Source organism: Pseudochaenichthys georgianus, chromosome 1, assembly GCF_902827115.2.
Source record: "Pseudochaenichthys georgianus chromosome 1, fPseGeo1.2, whole genome shotgun sequence".
Classification (NCBI taxonomy): domain Eukaryota; kingdom Metazoa; phylum Chordata; class Actinopteri; order Perciformes; family Channichthyidae; genus Pseudochaenichthys; species Pseudochaenichthys georgianus.
In genome coordinates, this window is record NC_047503.1 from 29,243,618 (window position 1) to 29,269,621 (window position 26,004).

At 40.2% G+C, this 26,004-nt stretch overlaps 1 protein-coding gene across 1 annotated transcript; it reads left to right on the top strand.

The window, feature by feature from the left end:
• Positions 1–10,962: 10,962 nt before the first annotated feature.
• On the top strand, positions 10,963–22,830 carry ldlrb (low density lipoprotein receptor b). Its single transcript, XM_034082213.1, has 18 exons — positions 10,963–11,216; positions 14,713–14,838; positions 15,327–15,449; positions 15,844–16,221; positions 16,449–16,571; positions 16,686–16,805; positions 17,119–17,241; positions 17,358–17,486; positions 17,619–17,790; positions 17,982–18,209; positions 18,643–18,761; positions 18,858–18,997; positions 19,555–19,696; positions 19,790–19,942; positions 20,028–20,213; positions 20,828–20,902; positions 21,031–21,191; positions 21,308–22,830. Exons 1-18 carry the CDS (start codon positions 11,135–11,137, stop codon positions 21,344–21,346), a joined length of 2,619 nt encoding a protein of 872 aa, XP_033938104.1. The 5' UTR covers positions 10,963–11,134; the 3' UTR covers positions 21,347–22,830.
• The last annotated feature ends 3,174 nt before the right edge of the window (positions 22,831–26,004 follow it).

Here is a 26,004-nt window from a genome sequence, read left to right on the forward strand (position 1 = left end):
GTTTTATTTTTTTTTGCTTTCATATATAGTAATAGTATTGTAAACGAAATATTTATAGTGTATCATGTGCTTTCATTGTATGCTCTGTTTTTTGACATTGCTTTTGGTATTTGTTCAACACATTCGCAGCAGTCGGTTAGCGGGAGATGATCTATAAGATTATTATGATCCGGTAATGGCTCTACAACACCATCCTCTAGTTTAAATTTCTTCACTTTGTTTCTTTTTCTTTTCACCTTCCTTCTTTTTGTCTTTTTAGTTTTCCGTCCTATGGTCCCTTTTCTTTTCATTCGCATTCTGCGTTTGCTTTTAATTTTTCTTCTCCTTTTCATGTTGCTTTTTCTTTTTCTTTGTTTTTCTTTACTTTTTCTATTCTTTTCTGCTAATTGTCGTTTGCGATCTTGGCGAGTGGCATGAGATATACTGTTTCTATAAAGGTTATCTATAATACCATCTTTTAAAGAAAGATATTCTTCATATGTCATGTTATCATGGTCCTCTTTTGTCCTAAAGACCTTACATGGATATGATATAGACGAGAGCTCTTCTTCGGGAACATCCTCTCCCCTACTTTGTAACATCCAGTCATTAAGCCCATATCCGTTATCCTGGTGATAATAAGGGCAGGCTACATCAGACTTGGTTTTTCTCAGATCCATGGCTAGTTTTTAACGGTCGTCCTTAGTTTTATATGATTTGCTGAGTGGGTGGGACATATTGCGTTGAGTGGGAGGCTTCATCTGTAGAAAGTACTCGGTTTGAGGAGATTTCGTAATAATGGCAGTTTGTCATTTTGAGGGTATTTCAGTGAAACAAGGCTGTTTTGAACATTTGACAGATTTATGCTTAAATTCTCTGGGAAAGTTACTGAAAGATACACTTTGTGTATAAAAGCTGAAAAGTAGATAATGAAGTACTTTGTGTCAGTAGATTTCGTTAAGAATCTTTGACAGATTTATGCTTAATTCTCTCAAGAAGGTTACCGAAAGACACACTTTTCTTTTTAAAAAAGCTGAAAAGTAGATAATGAAGTGTGCTTTGTGTGTACAGACACACAGAAAATACTGAAAAACACAACAAGAAGGACTGTAATACACATGTATCAGACACGCCCCCCTTGCTATAATGATGACAACAGTTTTTTAGATGTAAAAAACACTTTTTTTATTTTTTTCACACACAAAATCAATAGTTATAGTGATTGTAGCATCCCCAGGACAGTCTCCAGCTTAGAATTCCCCATATTACTGGAGATATCGTGATGGAAGTTTTTCACTTCAGTCAAAATATTCACGTGTATGCTGTTTTCAACACACAGATGCATTACATCTACAAACAGAGCATACAATGAGAGCACATGATACACTTTTGATGTTTGTTTCATTTCTGAGATAATGTTACAGAATGTTTCGGAAAATGAAGATTGCAGGACCACTTTAAATGTTTCGTTTACAATCGTTTCCCAATGACCCGGAATAGTACTGCCAGAACGAACGATATCCAAAATGTCTTCCAGTTTACAAACTTCGGCCATTCTTTTTACACGGGGGTCACTACTCGTTCTGTTTTCAATCATCCCCATCATCACACTTATTAAACGGGTAATGACTACATTCTGATCAATATATACAGAGCGTTTTGCATAGTAGTTTCCCATTTTATTTTATTTGTCTTTAAATGGGCATGTTTGCCTTGTAGTTGACTTTCAAATATTGAAGACCATGTTAAGAGAAAATGTAAGTGAAACCACATACAAAGCTGTACCGAATGAATGTAAGTGAAACCACATACAAAGCTGTACCGAATGATTCAGAATGTTTCCAAATATTTTGCAAATGTTGCCAAATATTTTATGGAAGGAAGAGTCTATATGATAGGACTTTTTTCTTTTAATTGGTATAACAAATTCGGTATTTCAGAGACAACATACAACATATAACCTTTCCATATTTAGGTGTAATATATAAGGAAAAAAGCGGAAAAAAAATTCATTTGAACTATTTCCTGCCATCATCAGTTAACTTGCATAATTTGGAATTAAACCCTCTAAAATGTTGTCTGAATAACAAATATAATGCTGCTAATCAAACCTTTTTCTTCCTCTTTTCACTCACTGTGTCAGTCTAATATGCATATTATCTCTTCTGCTATCATATTGCGAACACTATATGTGCAATACTTGTAGCTCTTGCCAATTTATCTGCCACCTTTGCTCTTCCAAAACCATTCAATTCATGGGGAACATCCGCGTGGGAGCAACTTTGGGTCAAACTTTGTAATGTGATTAAATTGCGTTACAATATTTTAAGTGTGCCCCTCCTCCTCGGTTTAAAGAGTGTTTGGAATGATTGACAGTTGAAGTTTGTTTAGTGCGATAAACATATTTATTGCTGTGTATACAAAGGGCAATATATATTAAACTTTGGCGATTAGACTCCATCGTGCTGTGATAGATTTAGGGGGACGAGAATCCGACTAGGAAAGGTGAAAGTCTTCATGAAAGACCCTGCACTTCATGAAAGAACTTGCACTGAGCTTCATCGAGTGAAAGCAAACCCAAGATTAACATTTGTAATGAGCTGTACCCACTTGGCATTTTACCTAGCTATATTTGCAGTGTCCATTTTCTTAACTTCTTCTTAGTTGTGAGAGGGGTCATTTTTAAATGACTGTCGATACATTTTGTCCCAATTGAAAGGGCTGTTGTGAAGTTTTTGACCTCTTTGTGATGTTGAGTTGTCTATGTGTGGATCTCCTGCAGAAATACGATACGATAATACGATAATACTTTAATGGTCAGATCAAATTTGACTTGCATCACAGCAGTTCCATGTTTAACATCAATATAGACAAATATCAAGACACAATCACTCTGAGGAGTTAAAATGTGATGAGATGTAGATAACATCCATTGGGTGATATTTATTTGTGTATCCCACATAAGCTTTATATATATATATATATAATGTACATCATCATATACTGTACCAATCTTCTCTAAAGTATAGTAATGCTGTAGATACCCTTGATGAAAACATGAGCGATTTTATATGTTAAATGGTTACATTTCAATTGTATTATGTCGATGTTGGAAAATGTAAAGTCTGTATTCGTAGAGTTTGTCTTATTTGCTTTAAAATGACAAATTAACTTATTTTTTGTTATTACATGAGTGTATTTTGTATTCTCTTTTGTTTGGTTGGAGCACAGGGTGATTATTCAAATTTTATTTTGAACTAAAATGTTGGTTAAACGATTACGATACCAAAGATTTCAGAAAATAAAATGATTATTGTGCTGCATTCAACCTGTCACACATCATCATCACATTTACCTGCAGTTGTGTTTTCGTCCTAGCAGGAGGGATTGTAAACCTGATGCCGCTTCTCTACTCACGAATCTCTCACAACAGAACTCAGATAAATCTCCTTTTCCTCTTAGTGTAGTAAATACACACTTTGAATTCATTGCTTGCTATTTCATTTAAACATGAGTTCTTAGCAGCAGTTTGGTCCGCATGCTGGTTGGTTCCGTCTCAGCCGCCGGCTGCTCAGAGTTTGGTTTGGATCAGCTGGTTAGGACTCTGCTCTCTCTTATTCACATGCTCCAGTTTTGATTTGACAGGCCTAATATCTCTGAATAATGCATTTGAAAGCATAGATTTATTTATACTTATCATTTTGTATCTGATAATCGTAATAAAAACAGGAACAACGTATCTATTGTTGTCAAATGTTTTTAAAATTCATGTTTTTTTGTGTTAGATAAAGAAATTCTAGAATGTTTTAGGGAAAAGTAAGAATTGGACCCCCTGCATATTTCGATGATTATCAGTAAACATTGTGAATAAAAAAAAGTTTGGGCTAATTTTGATATTGCCCTATACCTGTTCTATAATATGCACTTAAAATACATACATTTAAGCAAGCACTTTCCTAATTAACAAGAAAAACAAGGTGACACAATTGCCGATTGCTGAATAAAGAAAAAATAAATGGATAAGGGCAGGGAACACTAACACTATCTCATAGATAGTGTTCTAAATCTGCCTACCTTCCTTGCACTTTTGTGTATAAAAGCTGAAAAAAGTAGATAATGAAGTACTTTGTTTTTAGTAGATGTCGTTAACCCCCTGAGGCAGTCCAAAAACTAAGAATCTGTCTCTTAACCACCATCCCCCGAGAGCCATAACATATTTCAACTCCCTACAGCAGCTGGGGTGTGAACTCCCGTACAGAATGTCAGTCACTGTGTAACACTTTTTTAGTTTTGGTCGATGTGAGTGTTCGTATATCTTGAAATCGTTTTAAAAATGTTGCCAGTTTTTGAATGATTTTAATAGTTTGTTTTACTTTGCATATTTCTGCAGGTCTCCCTTGAAAAAGAGATCTATGATCTCAATGGGACCAATCTGGTTAAATAAAGGTTTTATATTGACTGGCTAATGTGCCATTTTATTTGTGTTTTACAGCTGTATTTGTCTGCCTTTCATGTCTGTGTTTTATATGTTGTAACTTTGTACATGCTGCCCTTCTTGGCCAGGTCACTCTTGGAAAAGAGATTTTAATCTCAATGAGGTTTTTTTTTACCTGTTAAATAAAGAATATATATATATATATATATTAGTGACACTCTGCAGATTTGTGTGTAATTCACATGGAGGTTGAGGCATATCCAGCCACCCCGTGATATCAATGTCAGCCATAGCGCTGTCCAGATCTGGTGTCCAAAATGTTGGTGAGGATGGCGGTCCTGTAGGCATTTGATCCAGGCTGCATATCGTGGGGAGAGACTTGGTTTTTCTCAGATCCATGGTTGCTGCTCTCTAAAAATGTCCTTGCGAGGTCCTTACTTTTTAAATGATATGCTGAGGTGGGTGGGACTTGTTATGTTGACTGGGGGGCGGAGTCCTCTGCAAACGTGAGGGTCTTTTTCACCAGTATAATGTCCATCGATGTCTGACTCTGTTTAAAAAGTTCTTTAAGCTTTGTAGCTTTTCCTTCAATCATTTCCAGCCATGCAGTCAGAGGCACCCTCAAGGACGTTTGAAATACCCCGCAGGTAGAATTAAAATACTCCAAAACAAAATCATCAGAGGGGTCCTTACCCAACGTCACCAAACGGCTTGAGCGGTAATACCAACGCCCAGAGGGTCCGCTTTTAGTTTCCCAGACGGTGCCTGTCAGGACTCTTCTCCCTTCTGGCTGTGTGGGAATATCTCCTTCTTCTTCCTTCACATTGAGGGGTAACGATGCAAACTCTTCTTTAATCTCGCATGCTGTTTGTGTTTCTTTGCTTTTCTTTGCAAATATCTTGTACACCTCTGGTTCCACTATGGTTTCCTGATGCACTACTTCTTCCGATACAATGGTTGCGTGTAGATCTCGGGAAGACACCAGAGTTAACACAGCCCAATCTGTTGAGGTCAGTGTCGCTTTAACACTACGAGGTCCATACGTTTCTCCATTCTTCAGATTGTAGAAATGTAGTTCATTAGCCATATAGTTGAATATATAACCCCAAACATCGCCATTTTTTAGAGTCCATTCTTCGTGAAGTTCTTCGGCTGTAGGCGTCTGAACCCGGCATACAAACTGCATTCGTTTCTTGATTGGAGCACCCAACGGATGGCTGTAAGTTGTCACCGGTGTCTCGCTGATTAAATTCATATCAAAACGTCTCTTGGCCATTTTCTCTCGACTTGAAAAATATTTAAGAGTGACGCTGGCTTTTTATTTAGACAGAGGGAGAGGGGGTGAGGGGCGGGGAATGTGTGTGTGTGTGTGTGTGTGTGTGTGTGTGTGTGTGTGTGTGTGTGTGTGTGTGTGTGTGTGTGTGTTCCCCCTCCTCCACCATATGTTTTCTCCCCTCATGTCCTGTTCGCAAAAACAGAGAGGTTTAAATATATGTTTTTTTTTTAGATGCTTTACTTTTGATTAATTTCATGTTATTTGCAAGTATTTGTAAGTTACATTCAATACTATATACAGGATTAACCACACAGGAAGTGGTTAGGAGGCGGGACATATATCCTATGTATATTAATTGATTGAAAACAACGGCATTTTATTTTTCTCTTTTTTTATTTTAATTTAATTTTAATTTAATTTTGTAAACCGGAAGCGGGGGCGGGACATCCGCCGGAAGCGGGGGGCGGGACATCCGGTCGAACGAGGCGGGACTTCCGGTTTTCAAAATAAAAAGGCGGGACTTCCGGTCAAATAAGGCGGGACTTCCGGCCAACAAGGGGCGGGGCGACCTGTCACTTTTTCTGCATACTAATGAGATTGATATGGCATTTGTATCACTACTCCCCTCTCGAGTCTCCTCTCGAGTCTCCTCTCGAGTCCCTTCTCGAGTCCCCTCTCGAGTTCCCCCTTGGTTCCCCTCTCGAGTCTCCTCTCGAGTCTCCTCTCGGCCCCGCCGACTACTCTCCTGCCGGGGGTCCTGCCAACCCTTTGTCCTGTCCCGTTGGAGGTCCCGCCGTCTACTCTCCTGCCGGGGGTCCTGCCAGCTCCATGTCCTGTCCCGTTGGAGGTCCCGCCGTCTACTCTCCTGCCGGGGGGCCTGCCAGCTCCTTCTCCTTTCTCGTTGGAGGTCCCGCCGTCCGCTCCCCTGCCGGGGGTCCTGCCAACCCTAGGTCCGGTCTCGTTGGAGGTCCCGCCGTCTGCTCCCCTGCCGGGGGTCCTGCCAGCCCTGTGTCCTGTGCCGTTGGAGGTCCCGCAGAATACTCTTCTGCCGGGGGTCCTGCCAACCCTATATCCTGTGCCGTTGGAGGTTCTGCCGGGGGCCCTGCCAGCCCCATGTCCATCACCTGTCTCGCCGGGGTTCCTGCCAACTCCTGGTCCACTTCCGTGGGGGAACCTGCCGAAGCCTGTCCGACCGGCTCCGGTTTCTGTCCGGCCGACACCGGGTCCTGCCCGGTCTCCGGAGCTGTGCCATCAGCGCTTTCCTGCCCGGCCTCCGGATCCGGTCCGGTCGACACCGGTTCCTGCCCGGCCTCCGGAGCTGTCCGGTCTTCGCCCTCGAGCCCGGCCCTCTAAGAGCCGGAGTCTTCACCCTCAATCCCGGCCCCCTGAGAGCCACGGCCTTCACCCCCGATCCCGGGCCCCTGAGAGTCACGGCCTTCGCCCTCGAGCCCGGCCCCCTGACTTTCCCGGCCGCGGTGGCCTTCGCCCCTCCATAACCCCCACCTTGGACTCTGTCTTGCCCCCGGGCCGTCCGCCCGAGTCCCCCTTCTCGGCTTCTACCTTGCCCCCGGACCCGTCCTCCTGACCCCCTCCACCCACCCTGGTGGCCTAGTTTTCCTCCTGTCGTTAGTTTCCCTGGTGTGTCTAATTTCCTGATTGTTTTCACCTGTCACTCCTTGTGTGTCTCCTGTGCTCATCAGTGTCAGCCCCACCCCTGATTGTTCCCACCTGTGTCTAGTTACCCTGTGTTTAAATTCCCCTGTCTCCCAGTGTTCAATGTCGGTTCGTCTTGTGTCATGACTAGTTCGTCGGTGAGTGTTCTGTTTTGTCTTTGTTTATATCCCTAGCCCTAGCCTTGAAATAAAGGAGTTCTTTCAGTTTATATCTGCATTTGGGTCCTGCTTCCAACATACACCGTAACACAAAGTTCAAGTTAGGCACTATGATGTACAATCTTTTCCTGGGTATTGAGTTGTTGTTTGGCGTAACTTGACCCTTTCCCCAAGATGGCCAATGCTTCCATCATAACTCCATGTAAATATAAAATCAACATTAAACCTCGACGAAGTAAGGAAATGCAAATACATGAATACAGAAGCTCTTTATACAGAGCACATAAACAACCTTGCTATTCCTCATATTTATGTTTATTTTGTATGCTGGTGGGCTGGCACTGAGAGAAACATGCTGAATGTACAGTGTGCATTTGCAGGAAGGACTTGCGATGTGTGTGTTTTTAAAGAGAACCTCAACAGTGAGGTTTCTGTCGGGGGTTGAGGTGTTTGCTCCTTATAGAGGAGGGGGGAGTTTATCCTGATCCCATCAGCAAGTCAAAACCAGCTGTTTACTGGGGGGTAAAGCAGAGAGGCGGTATAGGCTCAGGGATTAACAAAAAATACCCAGGAGCAATTGCAAGTTCACATCTAGCACCCAAGGGTGAAAATACACATTCTTACATCGGGCCTCGCTGATGAGTTTCATAACTAACTTTTTTAAAGCTGTACTTCACCCAAACTGTGAGGGGCAAGGCAAGGCAAGTTTATTTATATAGCACTTTTCAACGCAAGGCAATTCAAAGTGCTTTACAAAAAAAAATGAAAGACATTAAGCATTAAAAAAGAAAAGCTAATAAAATAAACATTAAGGAAAAATACATGGATAAAAGTTACAGTGCAGTCTAAAATATGAATAGTTCAATTAAACATTACAAGAAAAAGTACATGGATAAAAGTTACAGTGCAGTTTAAGATATGAATAGTTCAATTAAAAGCAGCGACAAAAAGAAGCACTGTTACATTCACATTCAAATAGTTTAACATGTTTCCTATGCACACAGTTCCATTTACCGGCTTTATGATATCCCTCATACTTGTTTTATTGATAAATCCTCAGACTATAGTTTAGAGATTCACAGATAAACTTTTAAATTGAGTTAATCCTTCATTTAAAGGCAGAACAAATTACTTCAGACTTTTTTTAGAATGTAAAACCAGCTGTTTTAGCTGATAAGTTTATAAGTTTTACTATCCCATGATGCACAATCTATGAAATACATGTATAAACAAATACATGTTAGTGTGTGCGTGTGCGAGTGCGTGTGTACTGTCTCGTCCTTCCATCCCCCCTCCAGCCACACATCTCTTTACTCAGAACTCAGTTCTGAGAACTGGTTTGTGTTTTTGGTCACATGTGGGTTTTACTGAAACAGTGTTGACAAAAAAACGTAAATAGATATGATAGAAGTAGAAACCTATATAAATACCTTTTGTTTTTTGATGCACAAACTTTGAAATACAAATGCGTGTGTGTGTGTGGGGGGGGGGGGAATTAATGACGGGAAGTAAAACAACTGAGAGGAATAATTAACTTAGTAGTACTAGTTAACATCTCATAGACATTGTGTAGCAGTCTGTTGCTTTTCATAGGGATGTAGTAGAAGAGATAAAATGTGACTAAAGTAAAGCCACACCCCAGTCAGGATCCCTGTAATGATTTATCTTTAGAAAAGGGAGAAGAAAGAAACCCTGTGTTTATATGAAACCACATGAGAGTAGGTCCTCACCAGAGACTGTAAAGGTCCTCACACATGGGGGAGTCCTCTGTAGCAGCAGGGTTTGTAGTTTAACTGAATAAAACTGCCTTCATACTCAAGTCTTGTGATCTTTGGTGCTTTTACACTATGCTAACTTTTACATATTCACACACACTCACCCATTAATGGATGTGCCTTCAATGGGTTCAGAATCTTGCCCCATGGAATGACAATTCTACATGCCGACTGAGAGAGACAGGGATCAAACCGGTGATCTTCCGATCTGCTTAATCTTTTGAACCACTGAAGCCCCAAAGGTTAAAACATATTGTATCTTGGTACTTTATTTGTGTGCGAGATGTACTATCTGCCACACTATATCTACAGTTTCGTTTGCCACTAAAATGTGCCACTAAAATATTTGCTTATAGTGTATGAAATCTGAATACCTATTACTACATAATTTGTTATGTTAACAAAATACAAATGACACTTATTTAAGGATAATTTCTTCCTAAATGAAACCAGTCAAAAGGTCAGCATCTCTACTAGATGTGAAACATTATCTTCTACTGATCCTGCATTTGAATTGGTTTAGGAGAAAGTAGTCAGACAGATGCTACTGTAGCATCATGAGCATCAAAATAGACCTTGATCATTAAAATGTAAAAATTCAGGTTAATGAGTACCCAAAGTTATGTTGGTGTTCCTCTGTAAAAGCAAACAGAACATTTGCAAAACACAAATCACCATTATTATTATTATTATTATTATGCAAAATTGGTCTTGTAAAGATGATAACATGTGCTGGAATATTAGTGGCTGTGACATATTTTCCAGGGAAGTGGGAGAAAGTGCTCTACATCATTTCGTAGCCCTCCATTCCTGTTGATTTATTGAAAGTGGCTTCCGCAAGGATACATGGAGAATCCTGTTTCCAACGTCACTTATCTAAAAAGTGATTCAGAGGTTTTTTCAAGTGACTGTGTGTGTGTTAAGAGAAGGGGACGGACTTATAGGAATTAAGCTGTGGGAAATATTCCGGGAATGTGGAAAAAGCGGCCGAATTACAATTCTCTGCTACACCCACCATCACTAACACACCCACAGGCACACACAGCCACATCTAAAACTGCTGGAGGTGGGATATCATGTATGTTTGTTATCAGGGACCCAGATATTTGTTAGAAGCAGGATGCGGAACTAACAGATTTGAATATAATCTCACTTTGTTATTATCATGGCCTTGACTGCTTATCATACCCTTGATAAACACTTGTTTCTATACTAAACAGAGATCAGGATGTGGTGAGACAGATACACACACACACACACACACACACACACACACACACACACACACACACACACACACACACACACACACACACACACACACACACACACACACACACACACACACACACACACACACACACACACACACACACACACACACACACATGTTTGTATTTCAAAGTGTGTGCATCAACAAACAATATTTTTTTATATAGGCTAGGTTTCGACTATCATATCTATTCATATTTACGTTTTTTGTCACCATAATTGTGATATGTGGCTGGAGGGATGATGGAAAGATGACACACCCACACAGTGATACAGCAACACTGTAGCTCCTCCCCCCGGTCCTTGCTCACGTCCACTTTCAAACATCACCCCACTGCTCTGGTCCCGCCCCTTGTCAGCCTCCTAGAAAGTCGTCGGATGTGACTCAAATCTCATTACATTTAGCTTGCAATTGCCTTTTATGCACAGCTTCAGCGTGACTCTGCTTCTTGTCCTCTGCGTCTGATCGCAGACCTTTTTTTACGTGCTACTCCATATCTGCGCTGTTTACAGCTGACTGACTCTTCTCTAGCGGTCAAATAAGCACATCCAAGGGGGACAGAAGATGTTTGGGATGTGGAGGGGACTCACCGGGCTTTCCATATGTTGCTGTCTGCTGATGCTGATTCATTTTTCGCCTCAAGCAGGTAAGGAATAAGAACAAATTGGCAGCAAAAGAAACATACTAACACATTTCATACCACCCATGCTCCAGGGTTTAAACGTTGGTGAGGGTCATTTATTTTAGCTCGCTGGACATATAAAGGCATTATCCACGAATCATTATATATGTCTCTCTATTAATATTTGTTTTGCTATAATTTCTGATTTTATCATTAATTGGTTTCATGAGTTTGTGCGGTGAATGTGACCGGTGAATGAGGGGAATAACTGTGGGTTGAAAAACATTTAGTTACAATTCTGAATAGAAAAAGTATCATGTATGTTCAAAGACTGAGATAACTAGAATAAAGACATTGATTGTAAAGTAATAGAAACAAAGTATGCTCTACAATTCCAGCATATATGAATAGAATCTACGCGTTTTGATTGGCTTGTTGTGGTGCACGAGTCAAGCTTCAGGTGGGAGGATACAGGCGGCTGTCAACGAGAAAAGGGTGCGGCTGAAACACTTGCTCTTTATCTCCGAAGCATTCTTAAAAATCAGCCTTATTTCTGTGCAAGTTCATTGAAAGCTAATAATATAGTAAGTATCCCCGGGAAATTATTCTCTTGTATGGATTAAATGAATTAATAATATGTTGAGACGAGTTTAAGCAGTTTAAGTAAACATAAATTACAATCTGCTTTACTTAAATAAATTGCCTAAAATGGTAAAGATGGAAATAAAGACACTTAAAAGACAATTTTTTTAAAAACCTGTTGAAGAGGGGAAATAATATTGATAACATATGACCCACATTAAGCATTGTGTTGTTATGTGCATCAAATATGAATAGCTGATTTAAATGCACAAAATAAAATAATACATGATTACAATTGTGCTTTATTTTAGTACAGCATCCTCACCGTTGAGTTTGGTGGATAAATACAATATGTCATTTATTTTCTTTGGTAAAGGAGTGATCCTAATGCCCTTTGAGACAAACAATATGCTGAGAATGAACCTGCTTTCAGCCCCAATCTGCCAGCTACTAATCCCCATGTAATCTTAACTCTCCACAGTTCATGGCCCCCACATATATCTAGTGTGTGTGTGTGTGTGTGTGTGTGTGTGTGTGTGTGTGTGTGTGTGTGTGTGTGTGTGTGTGTGTGTGTGTGTGTGTGTGTGTGTGTGTGTGTGTGTGTGTGTGTGTGTGTGGTGTGTGTGTGTGGTGTGTGTGTGTGTGTGTGTGTGTGTGTGTGTGGTGTGTGTGTGTGTGTGTGTGTGTGTGTATGTGTGCATGTTAGAGGTTCATATTAACATGTGCTTTCCTTCTCTTTGTTCAAAGGTCAGGCTCTGGTTTGTTTAATGTTCACTTTGTTTAGCATTCTCCTGAAATGTGGCAAAGTCCTGCTATGCAGATGATTTTAAGACAGGGTTTTTCCACATGGAAAACTAAGACTTTTAGACAGCAGTGACTCACAAAGAAAACCCTTCTCGCGATAAATCATTGAGAAATACCTCTGCAGCATTTTGTACGGTAAGGGGGCTGCAGGGTTAAGATACTGTCATGGACACTATGCATGTGCTATGAAAATGCAGGGATGAGGTCACAAAGGGGGATCGTTGTCATGCAGTGTTGTGATGACATCTTGCCTAACCTCTTGTGAGTATCTGCCATTCATTCAACCAGTTTCGGCTGTCAAACAAGTTGGTGTTTTCATACATTTGAGAGGGAATCGTAGGTGTTTTAGTAAGATGGTACTTGAGGCGTGTGGCGCAGTCGTGCGTTGGTGTTCGGATCAGGGGAGCACAGGTTCAAACCGCACTGCAGTCAGCATGTCGTTGTGTCCCTGGGAAAGACACTTCACCCCAAATTGTTCCTGTTGGGATTGTCCACAGTATTGAGTATTTAAGACGCTTTAGATAAAAGTGTCTAACAAGTAACATGTAATGTAATGCATAGCTTGACATACTGTTCAAAACAGGTCTGTTTAGCTGAAATTAAAGTGCCTTGCAAGCAGATTTCAGACAACACATTTTCAGCTATACCTGAACTTTTAGGATATGAGAGGAAATACACTTATGGCATAGGTTGCATAATTAGTCAGTAAAAAGTAACATTTTGGTATATGGATAGTTTATACAGTAATGGGGATTTAAAATAGTTAGTGGCCCATATGTTGAAGTTGCAGGGCTATACAGTGGAAAATGAAAATACAGGCTGCATAGTTTAGTCCCCACCATCAAAGAGCAGAACTTCGAGGTTTGGTGGAGAATCTACACTGGTTGCATGCCTGGCCAACCATGTGTGTGAGCGATTGTGTGTGTTTGTGGTTTCCTTGAAGAGTGAATGTACATGCACAGGAAGAGCCTCTATAGATCATTACAAGCTTTTCCTTGAATCAGTGAAACGAGTTAGACATATAGTTTCCAAGATTAACAAAATGCAGTCAAGCTTTCATTTGAGTTTTTAAAGTAGGTAGACAATCCCAGCATTGAGAAAGCATTCTCTCTTTATTTGACAATTTCCTGAATTACCACAATAATGTTACGAGTCAGACCTGTAGTGTCACATTTTCAACTGTCACTTAACCACACAATCAAATTGACACACTTCCTATTGTTTTGTATCTCCGCCTCAACTGTATCATCCTTGTATCTCTGTGGGTCACCGTGATAATGCTGTTATAAGAAATGCCACTCTGGGACCAATCAGCAACTGGTGGTGTGATTGTTAAACTCCTCCTACGCCATTGTCTTAAAGAGGTAGTCTGTCATGCGCCCAGCCTCCAGGTCACAGGAGAGACTGGGAGAGCAGAGGTGACTGAGGATGACACTCACTGGAGTATGAAGGGCCTTTGTTGTTTCACATATGACTTCATGTTGATGCATTCTTTGCTTTGACTGGTGGTTCATTCAGGAGTGATCCTGGGTCAATCTAAGATCATACCACCTATATGACAAAAAGAGGAGCTTTAGCCATGTACCATACCTGAACTGTGTCAAAGAAACAAGGAACAGAGGTGTGTGGTAGGGATACATGTGTAATTCATTGCATTACCTTTAATGGTGGCTAGCTAAAATGCAGTCTTCCCTTTAAAACTTTTTTGAATGATTGTCCAAAAGTAAAGTGAAATTGACGGATGCTTCATAGATGTTTGGGGACATGTGTCTGTGTCATCACAAAAGAATACACAAAATATGACTACTAGTATACTAGTTTTGTGTTCTTTAAATGGACCTAATATGCCCAAATACTACGCCATATCTTTGTCTAATATGAGACAAAGAACCAACTGTTGTCATCTTAATTGTTGACTCTAGCAAAGAGGAAAAGGTGTGGTTTCCCAGTTATCTGAACATCTGTGTTCTTCTAGTTCATTCACTTTTATTTGTGTGTGTAATTTTCAGTTAAATATTAACCTCACAATGAAACCAGTTTCCTTTGTGTTGACACAATCTCACATTCCTACAAGGTGCTCACCAGCCGCAAAGTATAAATGTAGTTTTGAATTCTTTTTTTCTATCTCTCACAGATGCAGCCTTTAAATGCAGCTCCGATAGGCATGAGTGTGGGAATGGGAGGTGCATCACCCAAAAGTGGATATGTGATGGACATGACGACTGTGGTGATGGAACTGATGAACTGCCGGCAACCTGCGGTAAGATATGTAATCTGAAGGACGTGTAACGTGAAGTTAAATACATGTGAAAGCCAAAGCCACTGAGATTATTTTCGCTATCCATTAGTCTGCCAATGATTTGTATCAATCAATTGTTGCATAGAAGAGATGGTAAAAGTAATATAGTATTTGTTTACGATAGTGAAAATGCTTTACAACTTTAAAAACAATTCTGAATAGTTTATTGATTTTATTTTCTCTGAATTCACTAACAGATAAATTAACAAATTGTTACACTACTCAATATATATCAAAGAAAACAAACAAAGAACCATTATCTTGACCTGCTCATTACATAACATTTTATGAGGCAGTAACACAACAATAAAACCACTGTATGCAACAATAGTTTCATTCATCAACCAGGGTTGTTCAGTTTTACAATATGCTCTAGCTGCAGTCACAGGCCTTATCTATTTGTTTACACATGAGAACATTTCAGTCATACTTCCTGTTTCTATCCGCAGCAACCAAGACATGTCAGCCGACAGAGTTCAACTGCGGCGGAGCCACGAACCAGTGTATCCCGCTGCCCTGGCACTGTGACGGCCGAGCTGAATGTCGAAACGGAGCTGACGAGAAAAACTGCAGTAAGTTTTATGTATAATTATTTCATAGTTTTTTACAACATACTTAAACACTTAAAACAATACCAATGTAACTGATAAAAATAGTCAGGATTTTGTAACCGTCAAACAAAAAGAATATACCATATTCATTATGAGCTTTTACTATACAATACAGTTATTTATAAACCATATCTAAATAGAAACTACAACATTTGTTTGAGACAAATAATATATTAATATACAGTATATATTAAATCAAATTGCATTTTAAAGCAAAAGAAACATAACAAACAAAACAAGAATATTTTAATGATGTATTAGAAACAAATATGAAGTTATTATAACAATAGATAACTACATTTTTGGTTTGTTTTTTGTGTAATTTTCACACGTCTCTTCTCTCCCCTCTCCACAGCGGCCAAACAATGCAGCGCCAATGAGTTTCAATGTGCCAACGGCCAGTGTGTATCCAGCACTTTAGTTTGTGACAAAGCAAACGACTGTTCAGACAGCTCAGATGAGGCTTCCTGCCTCAAACCCACCTGCAGCACCTGGTCCTTCCAGTGCAACAACTCAGTGTGTGTGCCCAGCTTATGGCGCTGCGATGGAGACAAGGACTGTGCAGACGGGTCGGACGAGTGGCCGCAGAACTGTGTGGGACAGCACACAGAGAAGCCAGCCGTGCACTGTGGCTTTCACGAGTTCCAGTGTGCTAATGGGGATTGTATCCACAGCAGCTGGAGGTGTGACGGAGGAGATGACTGCCAGGATCGATCAGACGAGGTCAACTGCAGTGAGTGCATTTTTTACCTTACCCCTCTGCAAATCTGTTTCCTCTGATAAATCTTCTCTGATATATTTCAATTAGATAGAAAACAGTGTTTGACAGATTCAGCCTATTTTGCTTGGCCCGTTCATGATAAGTCAGCGAGGATTTCTACTCATTCTCCTTCTCATTTCTCTATGTCTTATTCCTCTGTCTAATTTTCTTGTTTTCATTCATTTGTCTTCTTTTTCTAGCTCGTCCTACTTGTCGCCAAGATGAGTTTCAGTGTAGTGACGATACCTGTATCCATGGCAGCCGCCAATGCGACAAACATCCCGACTGCAGCGACCTCAGTGATGAGAAGGACTGCCCCACAGGTGACTGTCCTACCCACTGACTTTGTCCAGATGCTAACACTTTCATACTAAAGATCCATGGGAAGGTTGTTACATTTTGAGCATTTCTATTCACACTCACGTTCTTGTCCACAGAAAATGTATGTGAAGGCCCCGAAAAGTTCAAGTGTGACAGCAGGGAGTGTATCGGCATGGACAGAGTGTGCGACACACATAAAGACTGCAGTGACTCATCCGATGAAAGTGTTCAGTGTGGTAAGATAAATCCTATTTTACCATCCAACCAACAGTTATTGATCATCACACAAAGAAGTGTCCTAAAAAAAAAGGAATGTTGGGTATACACTTAAGCTCCATTGCTGGTATGCTGGTAGTATAAACATTTAAAAAAAGGGAATCTACATCACGGCCTGGAAAATATGATTGGAGCACCTAGCCAAGTAGCGCCGGCTGAGTGGCCTAGATAGTTTGTGGTTTCAATCAGTTAGTTCACCGTCTACTTGAGCTACCATTAGGAAAATGGTTGTCATGAATTCCGTCTGAGCTCTGTATATCTGCATTTCCACAGGCATTAACGAATGTTTGACTGCAAATGGAGGATGCTCAGATTACTGTACGGACCTTAGGATTGGCTACAACTGCTCCTGCCGTGCCGGATACAGACTGAAGATGGACAAGAAAACCTGTGAAGGTGGGAGAAGGAAGTCTGATGATTCAAATGTGTTTTTCAAGGTGTACAGTGCATTATACTATACTATACTTCTATATCTCAATTTGCCATTTGACCTTCTGTCCCTCTGCCTGCAGACATTGATGAATGTGCCGAGCCTGACACCTGCAGTCAGATCTGCATCAACCTGCCCGGCAGCTACAAGTGTGATTGCCACAAGGGCTATGAGATCGACCCTGTGAGCAAGACATGCAGGGACGAAACAGGTAATGTTTAAAAGAAAGAAAAAAAAAGTCAAAAGTAGCTGTCTCGTCTTAAAAATGACGAATGTGCATGACCTTTACATCTCTAGTGCTATCTAAAACATCTTTTCATCTTTCCTCCTCTGTGTCCTCCAGGCAATGTACCAACCCTTTACTTCACCAATAGACACGAGGTGAGGAAGATCACGGTGGACCACAGAGAGTACATCCGTCTTATTCCCCAGCTGAAGAACGCAGTAGCTCTGGACATAGACATGCCAAACAAAATAATCTTCTGGTCGGACATGTCTCTAAAGAAGATCTACAGGTTAGGAACAACTTTAAGGATCTGTTTCTGTGTCTCTGTGGTTCATTAGAGGGGAGGACTCTGGTGACTTAGGTTCTTATCATTAGGCTTGTTCTCCAGTATAATTCATCCATAACTCTGTACTACGTTTGATTTGTAAGCGATATCTGTCTCGTAAGTAAAACTGTCAAACCTTTTCTCTTTCCCAACAGCTCCAAGTTAGATGTGGCCGGTAACTCCTCTCACCACACCGTAGTCATTGGCAATGAGATTGAGGCCCCAGATGGCATTGCGGTGGATTGGATCCATGGTAACATCTACTGGACTGACAGTGTTTTGACGACGATCTCTGTGGCAACGATGGACGGCAGCAAGAGGAAGACGCTGATCACAAATAACCTCCAAAAACCAAGAGCCATCACAGTCGACCCTGTAAATAAGTAAGTGACAGTGTTGGGTTACAGGTGGGGGGAAAGACTTGTAAAATCCCTTTTCATTTCAGTTTCACAAACCCATACAATTATCTTGCCCTTATTTGTTCTATTATATCCAGCTCTGTCTTTATGGTCTATTTAATCTGACAAAAAAGAAATAGCTACATAAGAAAATCTCAACGGCTTGCAGAATGAAGTGTAATTGTGAAACAGAGGTGTTACAAAAAATTATAATAATGATTCAAAAAGGGGATGCCAATACATGTATCACACTTTTAAGATGTATTTGATTGTGTTGGGCCATATAAAACCACTACCTCCTATTTCTAGTAATCACCGTCTGTTTGATCTTCCTTCATGTACTTGATTTGCTGAAATAAATTGATGTTTTGGATTTTTTTGTAATTTGTTTTAATTATTTTGTTTGTGTTCTCTTTAGCTTCATGTACTGGACAGACTGGGGAGACGTGGCCAAGATAGAGAAGAGTGGGTTGAATGGAGCGGATCGCGTCGCCTTAGTAACAGATAACATCATGTGGCCCAATGGCATCACCCTGGGTAAGCAGAGTGTCATAAATGCACTAAATGAAAACCAATAACTCCTAAATCAAACAAATATCTATAAAACATCTTATTGTGTTTCTCTCTGGACAGACATAGTCAACCAGCGTCTGTACTGGGTCGACTCCAAGATGCACACTTTGTCCAGCATCGATGTAAATGGAGGGACACGACGCACTCTTATTTACAGCGAGGAAACGCTTCCCCACCCCATGTCTCTGACAGTCTTTGAGGTCAGTCATGCAGTCACACTCACAAAAAGCATCTAAAATAGCATTTGCACATCCTATCAATGGGCTCTGTAGGAAGATCCTGCACTTGAAAAGGGTAAAAGACTTTCATGGAAATGTCAATATAGAAGCGTATCTTAAAGATAATCCAAGTTTTTTTCTTTGCATCATTACTGTTGGATGGTTAATGATTGATTTGACATATTGATCCAAGCGTGTCAATCATTCTTTCCTTGATAGCCATCGTATTAATCCAATCCTTAACTTAAAATAAAAAAATAATTAAACAATGTGCCTCTGTGGTTCATAAACTTCAAACTATTTAGTTATTCCCATACATCAAATCAGTAAATCAGTAATCAAGTCCATGCATGGTGAGCGTTATCCAGCTGAAACGGTTTGGAAATACAAAGCCAGAGCTCAGTGCCCTTAACTTCCTCTTGATCTGGATCAGTAGTGCTAATTCTTAATCAGTCTTTGTTATTATTATGCATTTGTAATCATTTAAAATGGGAATATTGTTAAACTGTTTACTCAAATGTCATTTATCTTTTAAATAGGACAATGTGTATTGGACAGACATGGCCAACGGTGCAGTTTACAGTGCCAACCGCCTGACAGGAAATGACGTCACTCAGCTGGCAAGAGACCTTGATCAGCCGGAGGACATCGTTCTGTACCACAGCCTCAGGCAGCCTCAAGGTACAGAAACACCACTGAATCTGAGAGATGACGTAACAAACACAATGTTATGGCCATATTGTGATTTGTAATGCTTCTGGTACCCACTTTTAGGCAAAAACTGGTGCAGCGAGAGTAACAGTATAAACGGAGGATGCGAGTTTCTGTGCCTCCCTGCTCCTCTGATCAACCAGCGCTCACCTAAATACACCTGCGCCTGTCCTGACAACATGACCATGGCACCTGACATGAGAAAATGTGTGACAGGTAGGTGTCCCCTACACATGGCAGTTTAAATAAAGTGAATTGTAACGTGGAATCATTACAGTAACCCTTTGATTTACTTTCTCAGTATCCCCAGTTGCACCTCCTACAGATAAAAAACCTGCTGCACCGCTCCCGCCCAAAACTCCAACCAAACCTGCTCCTCCCAGGCGAACTGTTCCTACCACTACTACAACTACCACCAGACCTACCCAAAAACACACAACTATCTCATCTAACCAGCCCACACAGGAGCATGTTGCTACTGCTCAAGGTAATAATAATAATAATAATTCCTTACATTTATTATAGCGCTTTTCAAGTGCTCAAAGCGCTTTACAGATAGACACATTACACATATTTTATAAGGTACAGGAAGGGGTTCTGGATAACTGCTGAAAAAATGCAATGTTTGGTGAAGTGATATCTGCAACAGTCTAGAAACTCACATCCAAGTGCTTCATTTTCCTTATTCTATTGCAACATAGTAAAGGAGACGCTATACGAAGGTATAAAAGGGAAGCTGGGTTTAAAGTGGATTTGGGACGAATAATGTATTCTGTAGGTCATTTGTTAGCATTTAGAAAGCGTTAGGATCCAAAATTAAGAATTCTTGCCATTTCAGCCTCAAAAAGCTGTAGTCTTATTTGAAGGTTGTTTGTAGCCAGGTAATATACAGTATACTACTCTCATATAGGCCTTCAGTAAATATTAGGCATATACATTAATCAATTGACTTAGCTTAGCATTAAAAACAGGAAACAGGGGCCATCGCTCTGTTTAAAACCTTCAAAATCAGCATCCCTAACATGCACAAATTAACACACAATATCTCAATTGTTTTAAGCTGTAGTTTTACAGAGATTGTGTGCTCATCTGCTATTTCAGGTAACAGATTGGCAGCCTCCCCTGAAGAAGCCACTTCCTCCCATCCTATGGCTCTCTACGTCGTGTTGCCAATACGTAAGTTCCACATTTCAGCTCTTGATGTCTCACACACACATGCAAACCGAAAGTGCGGTTTTCTCTGCACTCGTATTATTTCCCCTGAACTCGTTGACGTGACCTTCCACTCCTCTTTTGCTCTGCAGTCGTTATGTCTCTGCTGGTCTTTGGAGCAGTTTTTCTCTGGAGAAACTGGCGTCTGAAGAACACTAACATCATCCACTTTGATAATCCAGTGTACCAGAAAACCACTGAGGATGAGCTACACATCTGCTCAAACAGCTCTGAAGGTTACGTTTATCCTGCGGTATGTTCACTTTGATGCTAGATCACTTTATTGTTTATATAATATAGTCTCTAAAATAAACTGTAAGTGTATTATTATACAGCTGTACTTATTCAATGTTTTTACTTTTTCTGCAGAGGCAAATGTTGAGAATGGAGGACGTGGATGTTGCTTGACCCAAAGATAAAGAAGACAATTGCTTTTTTTATGTCATTTTTTCTGTTGCTAACATGAAGCAACACAAGGCCATTATTTTCTGCTGCTGCTGCTGCTTCTTCTTAGCAGCCTTTGCCTTCCCCCCTCCAAGTGTGCTCATGTTGTGGCCTCTGTCTCTGATCTCAGCACTGTGCCGTCCAAGTCTGAAGAAAGAAAAAAATTAACTTTCTTTGAAACATCATTATGACAAAAATAGAGCAGGACTCCAGGAAAACATTAAGTCAGACCACAACATGGTTTTAAAAATGCAAGACTAATGCATTCTTTCAGAAGATGATTCTTATTCCCAGAGCCATGACTCTTTTGAAGCTGAAAAAGTCTTACTTTGCCACCAGCACATTCCCTCACTTTATTTAATATACCGATGACACAAGTCACACATTCTGCAAGTTTAACTTGAAAACCATACCCCTACTCTTTTAACACTCATATGTGCCTTCCATCTGTACTCTAGTAATCTAGAAAAGTGTATTGAATGTATATAAATGCCTTAAAGACCAGAATACCCTCCAAACTAGTTTCTGCATTAGTTAGCTAGTTAGTTAGTTAGTTAGTTAATGCTGAAGTGCGTGCAGTGTTGCACATTTAGTTGGCTCCTATATCAGAGGCATTTTTCTTGAGCATCCATCGTGTCTCAAATGGAAGTTCCATTTAAATCAGGACTGTTGTGTTTTTTTTCCTCTTATGACCCCTCTTCAACAAGGTAGCTGAATGTGAGGGAGTTATAGATAGTTTACATTATAAGTGAAAAAGCTGCTGAGTTTTTTGAAGTCAACCAAAGTGAAGAAAGTTTTCTATTTTAAATGAAGATACTGTAGTTGAGTAAAAAGGTTATGTCTAATAACACTGTATATAAATAATAAATAATGTAAATATTTTGTAAAACTCTCTTAAGTTTACTCTGGTGTTGCATTTTTACATTTGTAAATTTGAATCAAGAAATGTTGTACATATGTAAGAGATTGTTTTATTTATTTATGGAAATATGCAAGATAATTTTTTTTGATTTTTGTCATCTGGCTATAAATACTTTAATACTTTATTTTGGAGCCTACCTTGGTGTATTGTTTAACTAAGCCAGTCCAACCGTTACATTGTAATGATGTTATTTAACGTATGATCGGCCAAGTTACTTTAAATCAGTCAATCCTGCAGCGTAGTGCTGCACGTTACAGAAAAATGTTAAGAAGCTGTCTTTTTCCTTACAAATGTTTGTTTGTTCTTCAGTGACAAGTCTTACATAATTTATTTTGCTTCTGTTACTATGACGTCATTTTCAGTGTGAGATTAAGGCACATACTGTATTGTGCACAATACAATGTTTAATGGTCTGCACAAATGTAGGTATGGACAGATATTGATGTGCACAAACAGCCTGCTTGTCAAATCACATTGCTTTGTTTGTTTGTTCATTTTTAAATAAAAGAAAAAAACATCTTTAAAACCTGTTTTTCTCTTTAATGAAGTTTGGTTTCAAAGGTTGTAAAATGACTAAACTAGGACATGTCAGAAAAACAGTGTTATCCTATCCAGGCCTGATGATTAGATTATATTAGAACAGGCAATCTCTGATCTCACTGAATGTTTTAAAAAGCTCTTCACTGACAAAGCTGATTATTCCTGGTACAATGGATGTCCATGAAACCTGTTTATCATCATGTTGCCTGGAGACGTTGCCATCGCTCCCTATCTGCACCACAGTACATATGCAGAGGGGTGAGTGCTTACAGTAAGTGTCTCACCAGCAGCCTTTAGCTTAAGAGCAGATTTGTTATTAGATGATGGGGAATTGTATGTTCCTGATCCTGAGGAAGGATAAACAAATGTGTGTAATCTCATTTGAATCCTTGAATGCTGGTTACACCCAAGTTGGTTTTGTTTAAACAGAAGACAATGCGTTTAGTGGCATTACTAGTGTCTCTTTGCTTTTAAATCATTTCCACATATAAGAAGATGGGCACACATAGACCGCTAATATACTCACACTGTCCTTCTTTCCTCATAAGACACAGAGGCATGTATATGGCTCAATTAGAGATCAATGTGCACACGGTGGTGGTTTGACCCAGGATGACAACCACCTGTTTGCATATGAAATGGGAAAATGTTTTGCTATTTAGACATGACTTGGTGTTATTTGATTTTGGTCTGGCCTTGGGTTTGGAGAAGATGTTATGTTTCCTTATTCACTAAAGATACATGAAAGACTGAAGTAAAATGTAACCAGTCAAGTGAACAGAGAGATATAAGGGGGCTGTTTGAATAGAGAGGCATGACGCAGCCATGAAAGCTGAGAACCAGCATACATCCTCTCACTAATCCATTTAACCTCCTCCATAATTCATGTTTAATAATGGTCTCCCTCTCTTCTCTTCTGACAGTAGTGGGGGTTTCACTTAGGAAGCAGCAGTGAAGCCTCAACAGCAACTGAGAAGGTATTTATCAACAAGAAACATCCCTCCTAACTGAAAGCAAAGGTGAAACCACTAACAAACAGTTACTACGAGAAGCTGTTAGGTGGGACTGGAGAGAAACAGGATTTGTTTGCCAGAGGTCATGGTGTTGCAAATATTTCACCTCTCGATTGTCTTCAAAAATTCTCTATTCTGCAAACCATGATGACCCAAATTAACTTAAATACAATGCTAGTTCCTTCATAATGCTTGAGCAACGTATCGGTATAGACTAGAGCTTACAAAATGAAGTTGTTCTCTCTTTAAGCAAACAGCTGAGATGACTGCAGGGAAATTGTTTAACGGAAACAAAGTGTTAAAAAATAAAATTAAAAATAAAAGTAGGACCTTGAATTGTGTGTGTGTGTGTGTGTGTGTGTGTGTGTGTGTGTGTGTGTGTGTGCGTGTGCGTGTGTGTGTGTGTGTGTGTGTGTGTGTGTGTGTGTGTGTGTGTGTGTGTGTGTGTGTGTGTGTGTGTGTGACACAAAGAGTGGGCAGGGTTTGACGTCAGGGACACGCTGCGCTGGAAGCTGTGGTATGTTGTCTTTCAGCAACTGGGATCCACACCATTCTAGCGTGAACGACTCCACGCCCAACAGAATCACATCGGATGTAAGTCAAATGATATCGGGAGTTTTGTGCATCTACATTTCTTTTAATTGTCTTTGACATTCTGGATAAAAAGCTTATTTCATACATCAATGGAGCTTATTGCATCTTATGTGTCCATGACTTGCAGCATCATGGTTGACAGTTTGCTATTCAGAACTAATTAGCGTGAGTATCTCCATGGGTTGTAACCAGGAGGCAATGGACAGATACACCTGAGGCTCAGGTGACAAATGAAACCTGTCCCCAGCTATGCTCTCTGTCATCCAATTCCTCTCATCACCTCACAATTTACATAGGTTCGCTGTCCTCCTATTGGCCAGCTGGCAGCCAAAGGGTGGAGTTGCATCTCACACCACCAACTCGTAAGCGAAGGGGAGTGTCCAAAATGGTGGAGGGGGGGGGGGGGGGGTTGGGGGGGATAGATATTCCCTTATGTTACCAAACGTAATGATAAAGTAACAAAGTAGCTTCTTTGGTCTCTGCTGGGGACTTAACAAGGTGAAACACAGACCCTCGATTGGGAGGAGGATGCATGTGATACTTGTTTCGTAAAATATCAAGCTGAGGATGGTCTGTGAAAGGAGGAGAAGCCGCTCTGTTGGATATTGAGTATCAATTCCAAAACTAGCATTGACATGCAATACATCTCACTGATATCTCTTTTGCTCAGAGTGACCATGCTGAACTCAGCTGCTCTGACCCCAGTTCTTTCAAGGTAAAACAGAGGAGTCCTTAAGTTGTAACAGAGCGACTAACCAGAGGAGGTCACATGAGTGCATTTCAATGCTGTTTTTCCATGACACCACAATATTGGTGTATGATGGTTTCAATGTCATATTTGTGTTTTAAGAAACCCAGTTCACCTCAGCTGAGCTCACCCTTGTGACGAGGAGTATACAGATGTTGCCCCTCTGAAAGAATATTTCTCTTGGCATTCATCTTCATTTTCATGCAATAATCCTGTTGTAATTACAGTGGATCATCATCAAATGTTGGACTCTGGAATTGGAAAATCTTGAGTTAAGGTCTTCAACAAATAGTTATTTCATCATGAGACAAGACATTTTCTGACAGTTTCAGAAGAGATTCTAATGTTTGATTTGAAATGATTTAAATAGTGAGGAGAATAGCCAGTGACTTTTCATAAACTTTAATAATTTAATTGCTTTTGCTGGTTGCTGTTGTACATTTTAGGATGTCAATCACTAAGCAATTCTCGTGTCTTTAGTTTCAGGAATTCCATTTCCTGAGAGGGATTTGTGTTAAAATACTAATGCAGTCATATGTTTACAGTAATGGAATAGTAGAAGGAACCTCCTGTTTAGTGGGCATAAGACTTGCAATTCAGTGAAGCTGTAGCAGTTAATACAGGTCACTTTTTTCCATCTTGGCTGACCTTGTAGTGTTTCCTATGTCTGTGTTGGACCGCAGCCACTGTAGGGAGATCCTCTATAATCCATGTCACATGAGCTATTGAGGGAGGGTTAAAAGGGAAATATTTAATTTAATTTTGAAATGGAAACAAAATGCTGAGAAGATTGTGGGCGCCATTT

What these genes read in the sequence shown, in the direction of transcription:
- ldlrb (XM_034082213.1), top strand. Translation starts at nt 11,135, where the DNA reads ATGTTTGGGATGTGGAGGGGACTCACCGGGCTTTCCATATGTTGCTGT. An exon ending in TGTCTCTGACAGTCTTTGAG is followed by an intron (nt 18,998 to 19,554) that starts GTCAGTCATGCA and finishes TCTTTTAAATAG; the next exon opens with GACAATGTGTATTGGACAGA. An exon ending in CATGAGAAAATGTGTGACAG is followed by an intron (nt 19,943 to 20,027) that starts GTAGGTGTCCCC and finishes TTACTTTCTCAG; the next exon opens with TATCCCCAGTTGCACCTCCT.